The following is a 12394-nucleotide window of genomic DNA, read 5'->3' as shown; positions in this document are numbered from 1 at the left end:
ACTCTGGGTTTACCTGACTGAACCCCTTTAACACAGGAACCAGACTCTGGGTTTATCTGACTGAATCCCTTTAATACAGGAACCAGACTCTGGGTTTATCTGACTGAATCCCTTTAATACAGGAACCAGACTCTGGGTTTATCTGACTGAATCCCTTTAATACAGGAACCAGACTCTGGGTTTATCTGACAGAACCCCTTTTAGACATGAACCAGACTCCGGGTTTATTCTCACTGAATCCCTTTAATATAGAAACCAGACTCTGGGTTTATTCTCAGTGAACCAATTTAACATGTTAATAAGTTTAGAAATAAAAATTATTAAATGAAGGATCATCGCCGGATGGTTGGGTTAGATGCGAATACCCCATTAACCCTGAAAGGACTCATCCAGTCTCTGTCCCGGAAATGACGTTTATACCTTTGGGAGTTTAGGTCATTACTGGGGCGGAGACCGGATTGTTCCATTATCTGTGAGTTAGGCGGGGGGTGTGTGATCAATTTCCAGTCTCTGTCAGGAACAGCCGGCTTCAAAGCTGCTTTTCCCCTGAAGGGATTGTACGGAATAAATTATTCGAGGCCCTGCTCCTGGGAAACTGTTCGCTTCAGACCCGGGGGTAGAGAGGGAGGAGAGAATGATAATAATTCCCCCCCACACACATTGTGAAGCCTTGGTCCTGCCCAGCGCATGGCACTTTTGGCTTCCTTCATGTTTCACGTGGAGTTTGAGTTTTATGTTCAGGTTGTAACTGAGGTTTAATTTTCTGTTCATTTTGATATTTTACTGATTTCAATACCATCCGGTTATTTTTAATTCTGGCGGATTTTATTTCTCTCCCTCCGGGATTGTGTTTCTAACCCGTTTGTCCCTCTCCTGTTGTCCCCCTGTCCCCGGCTCTGAGCGGATCCCTCTCTCGGGGAATGGATGGAAAGGAGCTGCAGGTACTGTCAGTGTCTCACACCCGGGGGGAGGGAGGGGGATCCGGGGGGGGAAACTTTCCTTTATCTTCACCGGGATTCAGCTCTTTATTCTCCGGCTCCTTGTTGGATGGACTCGGGGACACTTCATCCTCTCTGACCGGGATTATTGGACAGTTTTCACCCCTTGCTGCAGGGCTCAGACTGAGGACTGGAGCCCGTGTCCCGGGTGGAGGGAGGGAGGGAGGGAGAGCCCAGGGTTCAGACCCGACCATGGGCTGGGAATGAGGGTCTGTTACTGGAGACAGTGTGTGATTATCCAAAAAGTCGGGAAAGTGACCGGAGCAATGATGAGGATCAGGTTGGAGTGGAGGGAGAGACGGAGACAGAGGGAGAGACAGACAGACAAAGAGCGAGAGTCAGGTATTTGCTAATAGCAACTCCGGGCCAGTCTCAGTTTGTGCAGCGGGAGAAGCCATTCATTCTCCGCCGGCTCGGTGCGCATGCGGCTCTCCCGAGCCCGGGCTCTTTCTCCAGCTCCGGGCCGCATGCGCAGATTCTATCTTTTCCCCAGGGGGCGGGGATCAAACCCACGCATGCGCGTATTACGTTCCTCTTCAGTCATCAACCTGATCAGGAAGTGAGTCTGTTGTAAAGGGGGTAACTGTGTTTTCTTGTTGCAGGGACACAACTTACAGAAACTACTCCTGTTGCTCAATGTTGTTGCTGCTGTTTCAGGTAAGTGCTGTGACTGCTGGAACATTTCAGCAGTGATCAAAGGGAGGGGGAATCAGGAATTCATCTTGCTTTAGGGAGCTGTGTGTACTGCAAGTGGAGCCATTGAGGGAGTGGACACACCATGATCATGAGAGCTGAAGGGAAAGCAGTTAATGTCTTCAGATTAACCCCTGTGATGTGAACAGTGGGATCTGGACACAGTAGGTTCACATTACACATCATGAACCTGAAACTTTTTGCATGGATTTTGATGGTGAATTCAAAGTGACGACAATGATGATGATGAAGAAAACAGCAACAAAGACAAAGTTTGAGCTCTGCTGCTTTTAGTGGATCTTAATGCTGGTCTTAGCTTAATTCTGGTTTAGCCCTAATGTCGTTGATACAGCAAAATCTCCAGCACCTGCTTAACGGAAAAGCACCAGGCACTAGGCCAGAGGTTGCCGATAACTGTTCAGGTGACAGGGAAGACATTGGACCGAGGTACCTGCGGACCGGCATTATTTTGTTAAGCGGGTGCTCATAGAGTCATTGAGGTCTACAGCACAGAAAAAGGCCCTTCGGCCCATCGACTCTGCGTCAAACAAGTACCTAACTATTTGACGCCTGTTTTCCAGCACTCGGCCCATAGCCTTGTATGCCATGGTATCGCAAGTGCACATCCAAATACTTCTTAAAAGTTGTGAAGGTTTCTACCACCCTTTCAGGCAGAGAGTTCCTGATTCCCACCACCCTGTGGGTGAAAAAATTCTTCCTCACATCACCACTAAGCCTCCTGCCCCTTACCTTCAATCAATGCCCCCTGGTTATTGATCTCTCCATCAAGGGGAAAAGTTCCTTCCTGTCTACCCTATCTTTGCCCCTCATAACGTTATACACCTCAACCATATCCCCCCTCGATCTCCTTTCCTCCAAGGAAAATAACCCCAGTCTATCCAATCTTTCCTCATAACAAAAACTCTCCAGCTCAGGCAACATCCTGGTAAACCTCCTCTGCACTCTCTCTAGTACAATCACATCCTTCCTATAATGCGGATTCCGGAACTGCACGCAATACATTAGCTGTGGCCTAACCAGAGTTTTATACAGTTCCAGCATAACCTGGAGGAGGCACCAACAGAACAAGGAGGCTAACAAACAATCAAAAGAAAAAACTTAGAGGAAAAGATTACAGAAGGGAAGAGCTGCTATCCAAGCAAGTAGCGGCAAATATCCCAAGCAGACACCAGTGGCAGCTGCTTCTCAGGCGAGGAAGGGCCGAAAAATCTCTACCAACCAGAAAAACAGCAAAGCACCAAGGCCGTAAAGGAGTCCAAGGGTTCCCAGCTGAGAAACACCAGAGGTGGCGAGGGGCCCAGTGATCACCGGGAGCAGCATTGCTGCCAACGTCCCCCAGCTCCAGGAATGTGAGAACAGCAACACAACCAGCGCAGCCCGGCCCTGGGAAACCAGGAGCAGCAACACAACCAGCGCAGCCCGGCCCTGGGAAACCAGGAGCGGCAACACAACCAGCGCAGCCCGGCCCTGGGAGTGTACGAGAGTATGCTTCTGGCCGGCAGCATGTCAGAATCCATGAGGAAAGGCATCATCACCCCCATCTACCATTGGAAGGGGAAAGGGAGGAAATTAGAAATGTTAGACCTATTTCACTGCTGAATGTGGACTATAAAATTTGGTCCAAGCTCATTGCCAATCGGGTCACCTCTGCTTTGGATTTGATGTCCAGCCTGACCAGACCTGTGTTGTACCCTGTGGGAAGATCTCATCCCTGAGTAGTGCAAGGCTATGTACAAGACATGGGTGTGGACACCTGCCTCATCAGCCTGGACCAGGAGAAGGCCTTTGACAGAATAACGCGCACCTACATGGTGGATGTACTCTCTAAAATGGGGTTTGGGGAGGGAATCTGCAATTGGATCCAACTGCTCTACACAAACATCACTAGTGTAGTTTCAATCAATGCGAGGGAATCAGAAAGCTTTCCAATGAAATCTGGAGTCAGGCAGGGCTGCCCTCTCTCCCCTATCCTGTTTGTTTGTTGCATAGAATCCTTTGCTGAGTCCATCAGGAAGGATCTGGGAATGAGAGGATTGATTATGAGGTGTGAGGCCCTCTGGGCATTGCTGTACATGGCGCAGGTGTTGCCCATACCCTGATCTTGTGCAGCAGTGGTCAGCCGAACCACCTTCAACTTTTTATCCGGAGGTCAAAGATGGATTGTGTCCATGGGGATGCCAGAGGCTCTGGATAGAGAGGTGTGGGTGGGAGAAAGATGTGCTCAACATCGCCCTCATCCTGCTGGCCATCTTTGTGTAGTAGCATCAAGTTGTGCGTAGACCCTCGGTATGCAAACAGCAAGTGTCTATCTGTGCAGAGGTTGTGAAGGATGGGTCTGGCCACGCTGCCGCGGAACGCTCCAAATAGTTGGACCATGCCGTACCACCTGTCCCTCATGGAGAAGTTTATGCAGAAAATGCCTTCTGACCACAAGCCCATCAGGCAGTGGCCTGCATACAATGTCCTTGAGGCCCTGTGGGAAAAGAAGATGATGAATCCTGTTGGATGGTTCCCTGTGTAGCCTGTCAGGCATTTGGCAGAAAGCCTCATCGCCAGAACTTTCCAACAAGCACCAAGACATGGCTTGGCTGGTGGTGAGAAAGGTCCTCCCCGTCAGATCCTTCCTACATGCCAGGTGGCTTACCCCCATTGCTCTGAAGATGGCTTTGGTGGGGAAGAGACCGTTGTTCAACTTCTTGTGGAATGTGCCTTTGCAAAGAAGGTCTGGAACAAGACGCAGTTGTTTTTGTCGAGGTTCATCCTGAGCAGTTCCATGACACAGGACTCTGTGCTCTACGGGCCGTTCCCAGGGACACACACTGAGACAAACATCAACTGCAGCTGGAGGATCATTAACTCAGTGAAAGACGCTCTTTTGTCTGCCCGAAACCTGTTGGTTTTCCAGTGCAAAGAGTTGTCCCTGACCGAGTGTTGCAGACTGGCACATTCCAAGGTCCAGGACCACGTGCTGAGACATGCACGACTGCTTGGAGCAGCCGGCGTAAAGATGCAATGGGGCAAGGTCACTGTCTCTGACCTTCCAGACAGAGTGCACAGAGGGGCTGGGAATTGTATAGACCCCTCGGGCTGTATGCTAGACATTGGTTTGATATATTAAATATCACATGTATCACGGTGGTATTGAGGTATCTCAAGTGCAACATTATGTCAAATTTGAATTTCATTGTTCTTTGTGTAATGACCATTTTGAAATGATTTGGAATGTTCATTCAGATTTCTTTCTCCAAAACTAAAGTTTATTCATAAAATAATGATCATGAGAGTTGAAAGGAAGGCAGTTAATGTCTTCAGATTAACCCCTGTGATGTGAAGAGTGGGATTTGGACACTGAGCAACACTGGGTGACATAGGGATGGGTGACTGGGATCTGGTGGGACTGGGATGGGGTCATGAGAACTGGGATCAGGAGTCTGAGACCGTCCTGGGATCAAATAGAACTGGGAATGGTCCAAGAGCATGGGGAGTAGAGTCATCAGGACTGGGGATTCCAATCTTACATTTCAGGGTCAGTTTTCTGTTCCTGAGCTCCACCTCACATTGTGCAGCCCATAGTCTGTGATTTTTCTCCCAATGGGAGGTGACCAATATCCTGATGTGTTCTCCCAGCATGTGTACAAATTAAAAACATGTGATTGAAAGTGCTGTCCAGCTGCTCTGTGCTTACAAATCTCCAGCACAAGCTGGTTTTAGTTGAAGGCCCTTAATTCCTGAGCTTTAATCTTCCCACAGAAATGAAAGCAGTGAGTTACTGATCAGTGTTTCTTGTCAATCGAGCATCGCAGTGTAACCATGTGAAACTTGGGATGTAATGTACCAGCAGGGAGGTTATATCTATGGATAAATACTTTCAATCTTTTCCAGGTTACTCACCTGTCTCAGTTTCTGGGTTCCTTGGGGAGCAGGTTGTACTGCCCTGTACCTACAAAGGGAATGCCCCAGTCTCTGATTTACTGGTGATCTGGGAGACAGCCAAGGGTGAAATTTTGCAGAAGTTCATCACTCGGAACAATGATTTGACAGAACAAGATCCACGATTCAGAAACAGAACAAACCTGTTCAAAGATCAACTGGGACAAGGCAACTGGTCAGTTCTGATCTCTGACCTCAGGGAGTCAGACCAGAACCAGTATTTATGTGACATTCACAAGAGGATAGCTGTGGGTTATATACCAGAGCAAACTGATATCATCCATCTTTCTGTGACAGGTGAGAGGTTTCTGCTTCAGGTATTCTGTATGTAATCTCTGTATGGGTTTGGTAGTTCAGTGGTTATGTTACTAGACTAGTAATACAGAGGCCTGGACTAACAATCCAGAGGATGAGAGTTCAAATCTCAGCATGGCACTTCCAGAATTTAAATTCAGTTTATTAAATAAAAATCTGGAAATATAAAGTTAGTTGTAATAAAAGTGACCCTGAAGCTGTTGGATTGTTGTAAAATCCCAACTGGTTCACGAATGTCCCTTGAGGGAAGGAAACCTGCTGTCCTTACCCAGTCCCACAGTAACCTGGTTGGTTAAGCTGGCCTAGGAGGTCAGAGGGCAGTTAAAAATGAATTGATATCAAACCATTGGAAAGAAAGAGTAGAATAAAACTGAATCATCACTAGCTTCACCCCAGGCATCGAACTAGGAAACAACACAGACAAACCCAGGCCAGTTGACATTGCAAAGTCCCCTCACTAACATCTGATGTCCAAGTTGGGAGAGCTGTCTGGCAGAGTCATATTCACAGAATTAACTCTGAATGCCAGTCTCTATCACCATCCCTGAGTATATTCTGTCCCACTGGCAGGACAGTCCCACCAGAGGTGCAGTATACAGTCCGGAGGGAGTGGTGCCGGGTATCCTCAACATTGACTGTGAACCCCATGAAGTCTCACAGCTTCAGGTCAAACACAGACCTGGAAACCTCCTGCTGATTATCACCTACTGCCCTACCTCAGCTGATGAATCAGTACTCCTCCATGCTGAACACCACTTGGAGGAAGCAGTGAGAGTGGCAAGGACACAGAATGTACTGAGTGGGGACTTCACTGTCCATCACCAAGGTGGGTCAGTAATACCATCACTGACCAAGCTGATGGAGCCCTGAAGGACAGAGCGGTCAAACTGGGTGATGGAAGGAGTTAATGGAGCTATCAAGCTGCACTCACTCTCCAGCAAAGAGCTCTGTCTGTCTCCAGATGTTGGGGTGCAGGAGGTGGGGCCCATCACACCTCTCAGGCAGCCTTTACAAGACCCAGTGCGCTTACCTTGAAAGTGTATCCCAGTAGACCCAGGATGCTGGGAGGATTCTCTCCACAGGGGGATGTAGGCTGCTGGGAATGATCCTGCTCAGGGTAACTCTGGAAAACTTCCATTCTACCCCCCACAGTTAATGCAATCCTGTTGGATTTTTCACTCTGCCGACCCTGTTCCTGACCTTTCCCGATCAGTTTGAACCAAGTCTCGTTCCTCCCAGGATGTGTTTCCCTAAAGCCCGATAGAGTCTTTGAACACTTCTGCAGTTTGTTTCACACACAATACTAAACAAATGATGTTTTCTTTAGAGCGAGATCAAACACCTGTACCGACCACGCCTGTACCAGGTAAATCTGTTTCTAAACTATTGCATTTGTTTTCAGCTCTTACGTTTGAACATGCTGCAGAGACAGGTAGTAACATGGAAGGTTTGAAATGCTGTGTGGTATTTCACCATAGAATGATTCTGTGAGAGTGAATGGTGTGGATCACTGTAACCTGTAACTGTCCTTAAACTACCTGGAATTGTTATTTCTGTTTGAATCTCACCTTCCTGTCTCTCAGATGCAAAACTCTGAGGATTCCTGTTCCCACTAGCATTCTGGAATTCTGTGTGGAAAGTCTCGGTACAATTATAACCGAACCCTCCTGTTGGGAAACTGAGGGGATTTGGTGTAACACTGGTTGATGTCAGTGGAGAGTAATATTGACCTGGGTGTAAATCCGTGTTTCACCCAATCCCGTGGCTTTCCTGATCTGCAAATTAATTTAAAATTCACGTTCTATTTCAAAGGACAGTTGGGTTTAATTGAAGGGAGTTTGTTGCTGGTCAGTGTCCAGTTATCTCAATTGGAAAGCATGTATCCATCACATTGTGGGACAAAGTGTGTGTGCAAGAAGCTGTGGGGTGGCCTGGTGTGTGTGTGATAATTGTATCTAACCTCCCACATCCCTCCAGGTCTAGAATTAACCGGGGATCTGTTTGTAGTGGGGTTGGTTCTGAAACACTAGGTGCTGAAGGTCTCTGCTGTTAATTTTGTTACTGTGTCCCAGTCTGTTAATATCTTCATTCTGTCTCTACATCATGTACTTTGTACAGGAGTACGGTCTGGATTTGAATTTGGAATTGGAATTGGAGTTCTTGTTGGTTTTTTTGCTGGAGTTTTGCTTTCTGGAATTGTGGTTTGCGTATTCCAAAAGCGACAAAAATGGTGAGTTGAAGAATGTTTCATTGTTTCCATTTTAATCCTGTTTTTGTTTTATAATGTTTTCTTCAATATTGCTGACATCTAAACCTGTCCATTTACTGAGCTGTGAGGATGCTTCAATCCACCCTATCGTTGAGCAGCATTATCCAATCACTTCCAGCTTGTCATCCTGCGCAGTCCGGTGCGAGTGCCCTTCCGCTGGCTCTCTGCCCGGCTGCAGGATGGCGCAGAGACTGAGTACTGCTTTCCGGGCCATAACTCCGGGATGGACGGTGGGATTGACACATGGTTACCAGCTGCTTGTGGGGCTTTTGTTATGAGGAGACGTTGAGTAGGTTGGGCCTGTACTCATTGGAATTTAGAAGAATGAGAGGCTACCTTGTTTGAACATTAAAGATTCTTCAAGGGGCTTGACAGGGTAGAAGCGGTGAGGTTGTTTCCCCTTGTGGGAGAGTCTAGGACCAGACGGTATACTCTCAGAGCAAGGGGTCGCCTGTTTAATACAGAGCTGAGGAGGAATTTCTTCTCTGAGGGTTGTGAATCTGCAGAGGGCTGTAGAGGCTGGGTCGTTAAGTATATTCAAGGCTGAGATAGATTTTTAATCAGTAAGGGAATCGGGGGTTATGGGGAACAGGCCGGGAAGTGGAGTTCAGGATTATCAGATCAGCCATGATCTCATTGAATGGCAGAGCTGACTTGATGGGCTGAATGGCCTATTTCTGCTCCAGCATCTTATGGACTTATGCCTTGGCTGGCTACGGAAAACGGTAGCTGTGCGCTGCCCACAGTGCATTGCCTGGCCGAGCTAGAGCCCAGAGACCTTAACTGGTTTTCAGTGAATAATTTCGGCGTGCTGTGCCCGAACACTTCGCTGCACAGGAGGCTGCTAGACAGCCGAGCAGGCAGTTTAACATCTCAGCTGAAAGACAGCACTTCCAACAGTTCAGCACTCACTCGCTCACTCCCCCCCTTTCCCCCCACTCCCCTATTGTTTGGGGGGTCCCGTGCCACAAGGGTTTGATTGTAAATCTGCCGCTGTTCATCCTTGAATTTATTTAGGACTGAGATAGACAGATTTTAACATTCTCACCCTTTTATCAAACATTCTGTGGCCTCACTCCTCCCCATGTGTAACCTCCTTCAGCCCCATAACCCTCAGATCTCTGCACTCCTCCAATTCTGGTGTCTTCAGACTCCCTGATTTTCCATCGCTGCATCATTGGTGGCTGAGCCTTTAGCTACCTGGGCCCAAACTCTGGAATTCCCTCCCTCAACCTCTGCCTGTCTGTGTGTGTCTGTGTCTGTCTCTCTTCCTTACCTCCCAACAACACCATTTGCTCCTTAAAGCCTACCTCACTGCCTGAACCATTGTGTAGCTCAGTGTCAAATTTTGTTTCATAAGCATTTAGGATATGTTCTGTTCAAGGTTCTATATAAACACAATTTGTTGTTGTTCAGTCTCCTCCTGCACTTTCCAAACCACCGCCCTTTAACCCGGATATTAGATGATTCAGTCACTGGGAAGGCCATCTCGAATTCCCTTCGCTCACTCAATATCCACATCTCCGTGCTCACCGCCTGTCTCCACATACACCCCACACAGTGGGAGCAGAAACTATTGTAGGGTTCTCTAACTCTATCCCCTGGCCCTCCCTCTGTCAGTCAGCACAGCTCCTGTGGAGTGTCCAGCTCTTGCCCATTGCCTTCCCTGTGAGCCTGCTCTCCTCTACAGTCTGCGCTCCATCACCGTGCAGCTCCTGTGACCCATTTTCCAGCTGCCATTGGTACCCAGGATGTTGAGTGTAATTTAATCGGGTCTGTGCTCCTGAACGGCTCCTTTACACACTTGTCCAAAGTGTTGGATTCTTTTAATGTCACCTGAAATCTGCTGGTTTTTCTGTCCTAGGAAAAAAAATAGACACCAGCACACAAAATAGACACCAGAACACTCAAAATGAAGCGTCTTACGTTGTCACAGTGATGGTTTTTCTCTCCTAGGAATTGTGTTCAAAATCGACACTCCAACAATCAGAATGAAGGACCTAATGATGTCCCTTTGACCTGTCCAGGTGAAGCACGGGGCCTTGTGACAACAACACCTGAGCATCAGGATGGAGCGGCTGGAGAACAAAACCTTCTGGGGACCAGGACTGCCCAGCACTAACTGACCTTCCACTGCACTGAGCCTGGGTCAGGGAGGGGAAAATCAGCCCAGTATTTGTGGTTATCGAGTGATTCCTGTTGGAAAGGCTGAGCTCAGGATTGGGACCAACAATCACTTCCCATTTTGCACAAACGGGAGGGAAACTCATTGTGGAAGTATTTTCCATTTACTGGAAAAGTAGTCCAAGTATTTCAAACTCTCAGGAACATACAGGACAATCTTTAGCTGTGTAACCCATTAATCACTCCGTGTGAGATGGTAACTTCCAAAAAATCCTATTGATGAGTGAGTGGGAGCATCAGGCAGTTTCTGGTGAATGTATTCACTTGTTCTCAGTGTGGATGATGCTGCCAGGGCCCCATTTATTGTCCATCACTACTTGAAGCACTGCAGTCCTTGTAGTGATGCTGCTCCCATGGAGGTAAATGTGGAAAGAGGCTTCAGAAATTCCCTCTGCATCTGGCCAAAGATATGCTGATATATCCTTTTCTTTCAATCTTACTTTTCCGTTATATTTTTAGAATGGTTATTAACACAATGAAGTTTTAGTTTCAACTCTGGTCATATTAGTCAATGGATATATTAAATATTTTATATGTATTATGCAGACATATTTATATTTAAATGGTACTTTTCTTTTGGAATTATTATTACATTATTATCAGTGCCTGTTTTATATCCAGAATTTTGATTCTAACTTGTTTACAGATTAAAACTGCCTGTGACCAAAAATTATGCATTTGTATATTTGACTCTCGCTTTAATCCACAGTTTTTAATGCAAACCTTGGATAGGTGGAGCCATGGAATGATAGAGGGGAGGCCATTCAGCCCATCATGCTTGTAGTGACTTTATATCCATTTAGACCTAATTCCCCGCTCTTTCCACCAGACCCCTGCAATTATATCCCCGTCAAGTATTTGTCCAGTTCCCCTTTGAAAGTTCCTGTTGAATCTACTTCCACAGCCCTTTCAGGCAGCACCTAATCACACTTCAGATGTATGCATTATTATTGGGATAAATTAGCTGAATTTGTATTGAATCACAGATATTCAGCTGTGGAATTTTTAACTGTCAGTAAATAAATACTGAATTTTATAAAAAGCCTCCCATTCACAAATTGGAGAGCGGTAACACTTTCACTGTCTCCTGTTATTTTTCAAAATATTCATTCATGAGATGTAGGTGTTGCTGGCTGGGCCAGCATTTATTGCTTATCCCTAATTGCCCTTTAGAAGGTGGTAGTGAGCTGCCTTCTTGAACCGCTGCCGTCCATGTGTTGTAGGAACACAGTGCTGTTAGGGAGGGAGTTCCAGGATTTTGACCCAGCGACAGTGAAGGAACGGCGATGTGGTTGCAAATCAGGATGTTGAGTGGCTTGGAGGAGAACTTCCAGGTGGTGGTGTTCCCATGCATCTGCTGCCCTTGTCCTTCCAGGTGGGAGCGGTTGTGCTGCCGAAGGTGCCATGGTGATTGCTCAGTGCATCTTGTAGGTGATACAAATCAAGGAGGCTGCTTTGTCCTGTATGGTGTCGAGTTTGTGCGTTTTTCGAGCTGCACCCACCCAGGTAGGTGGGGAGTATTCCCATCACCTTCCTGACTTGTGCCTTGTAGACAGGTGGACAGGCTTTAGGAGGTCAGGAGGTGAGTTGTGCACCTCAGGATTCCAGAGAGTTGCTCGCCCCATGATGTTGACAGTGGGGGAATTAAGCGATGTTAATGCAATTGAATGTCATGTGGTGATGGTTAGATTTTCTCTTATTGGAGATGGTCATTGCCTGGCACTTGTGTGGCACAAATGTTATTTGCCAGGGTATTGTCCAGCCTTATGCATTTGGACATAGGCTGCTTCAGTATCTGAGGAGTCATGAATGGTGCTCAACATTGTGCAATCGTCAGCGAACATCCCCACTTCTGACCTTATGATGGAAAGAAGGCCATTGATGAAGCAGCTGAAGATGGTTGGACCTAGGACACTACCCTGAGGAACTCCTGCAATGACGTCCTGGAGCTGAGATGATTGACCTCCAACAACCACAACCATTT

The 12394-nt window shown here is 47.1% G+C and overlaps 1 protein-coding gene across 3 annotated transcripts; it reads left to right on the top strand.

The window, feature by feature from the left end:
• Positions 1 to 625: 625 nt before the first annotated feature.
• LOC121271087 (CD276 antigen homolog) lies at positions 626 to 11487 on the top strand. Of its 3 annotated transcripts, none has more exons than XM_041176830.1 (6): positions 626 to 741; positions 1601 to 1655; positions 5595 to 5939; positions 7285 to 7323; positions 8076 to 8187; positions 10254 to 11487. In XM_041176830.1, exons 1-6 carry the CDS (start codon positions 688 to 690, stop codon positions 10255 to 10257), a joined length of 609 nt encoding a protein of 202 aa, XP_041032764.1. In that variant the 5' UTR covers positions 626 to 687; the 3' UTR covers positions 10258 to 11487. The 3 variants fall into 3 exon arrangements, with proteins under 3 accessions (XP_041032764.1, XP_041032762.1, XP_041032763.1); XM_041176828.1 differs by having other exon boundaries at positions 629 to 741; positions 10183 to 11487; XM_041176829.1 differs by lacking the exon at positions 626 to 741 and adding an exon at positions 748 to 941 and having other exon boundaries at positions 10183 to 11487.
• The last annotated feature ends 907 nt before the right edge of the window (positions 11488 to 12394 follow it).

Source organism: Carcharodon carcharias, chromosome 29 (assembly GCF_017639515.1).
Source record: "Carcharodon carcharias isolate sCarCar2 chromosome 29, sCarCar2.pri, whole genome shotgun sequence".
Taxonomy (NCBI): Eukaryota; Metazoa; Chordata; class Chondrichthyes; order Lamniformes; family Lamnidae; genus Carcharodon; species Carcharodon carcharias.
The sequence above is the reverse complement of the archived record's forward strand: the minus strand, read 5'-3'. Positions and strand labels throughout refer to the sequence as shown.